We start from the raw sequence: 1383 nt of genomic DNA, 5'->3' as shown, positions 1-1383 counted from the left end.
CATATTTAATATTGATAACCCCCTTTTATAATTTTCTTTACAATTATAAATTATTTCTTTTATTGAAAATCGGGCAAATTTCCAATTCCGGTTAGGTTGTTCCTATTGGTTGGCGGTTTATTGGCGTGCTTTCATGTGGACATGTGGACTGTGGTTAATGGCGCTTATGGCGCCCATGGTAGAAATACAAGGGTATGCTCTTGCGCATATTTCCGAACCCAGCCAATCAGCGACTTGGTCAAGCTTACGTCACACTGAGCGGCACATTTAAGCAGCGAATCTATAATAGTCATTTATAAAAGCATTTTGAGCGGACAATATGTGAATACAAAATAATGTTGATCATTTATGTGAGAGAAAATTCTGTTTTATAAATAAATAAATATATATGAACAAAAATATATAAATATAAAAAACGCACGTGACATACGGATAAACGCTCATCGTTTCCCGAATTTGTCTCTCGTTGTAGATGTTAGAAACGTTATTGTTATTTGACGAATTTTATAATTATTTTATGTGGATTTGTCTAAATATATGATATTACAGAAAATATTATTATTATTAAGAAAAAAAGAATTGTGTGCATTGAATAAAAATCATTGCGACGTACGGAAAAATTTCACATAAAACGAGATTTTAATTTCCAGTCATTTATTATTAAAATTCTGCGAATTATTAGTTTTAATCAAAACTGGTCGGAAAACGATTGGAAAAGAATTGTCAGCTGAGACGCAAAACAAAAATATATTGTGGCGTACGACATAAAGAACTATATATGCAGAGGAAAGATGCAGATAAAAGATCAAATAACAATAAATGCAAATATTTAATATACAGGTTTTTTATTAGTAAAACATTCTTCATATAACGATATGCCTTTGGGCTGACACATCGCAAGGATATAGCACGTGCGATATCTTCAGAAGACCACTTTATTTTCCGCAATGAAGGATTCAATATCATCCGTATTTGTCCTGGACTAAACATTTTTCCCAATAACTCCGTCATTTTTTGTTCCATGAGTTCTTTATCGTCTTTTTTCAGTGCGGCTACCTGGGCTTCTAGACGACGTCTGAAAGCATAAAACTATATAGTGCTACTTTTAAAACTACACCCAGCAAACCAGAACTATATATATTTATGTATTAGTAATATAATAACGATATGTAATGTCAGCACATTTATGTGGTTTGTTATGTAACTGTGTAAATATGGTTGAGCTGACATTACATATCGATGTTATATTACTGACACATATACGGTTCTTATTTGCTGGGTATACTTTGTGCTTGATGGGAACAGTAATTTATAACTTACATTTGTAACATGATAGCTTCTGTACTGGACGATGCTGGTGTCTGTTCTTCTGTACTGGACGAT

General features: G+C 32.7%; 1 protein-coding gene across 1 annotated transcript; it reads right to left on the bottom strand.

Annotated features, from left to right (window-relative positions):
• Positions 1 to 637: 637 nt before the first annotated feature.
• LOC112459234 lies at positions 638 to 1377 on the bottom strand. Its single transcript, XM_025023254.1, has 2 exons — positions 1321 to 1377; positions 638 to 1075 (listed from the first exon to the last, which is right to left on the bottom strand). Exons 1-2 carry the CDS (start codon positions 1329 to 1331, stop codon positions 724 to 726), a joined length of 363 nt encoding a protein of 120 aa, XP_024879022.1. The 5' UTR covers positions 1332 to 1377; the 3' UTR covers positions 638 to 723.
• Positions 1378 to 1383: the final 6 nt, after the last annotated feature.

This window comes from Temnothorax curvispinosus, unplaced genomic scaffold, assembly GCF_003070985.1.
Source record: "Temnothorax curvispinosus isolate PA1 unplaced genomic scaffold, ASM307098v1 QBEX01000949.1, whole genome shotgun sequence".
Classification (NCBI taxonomy): domain Eukaryota; kingdom Metazoa; phylum Arthropoda; class Insecta; order Hymenoptera; family Formicidae; genus Temnothorax; species Temnothorax curvispinosus.
The sequence above is the reverse complement of the archived record's forward strand: the minus strand, read 5'-3'. Positions and strand labels throughout refer to the sequence as shown.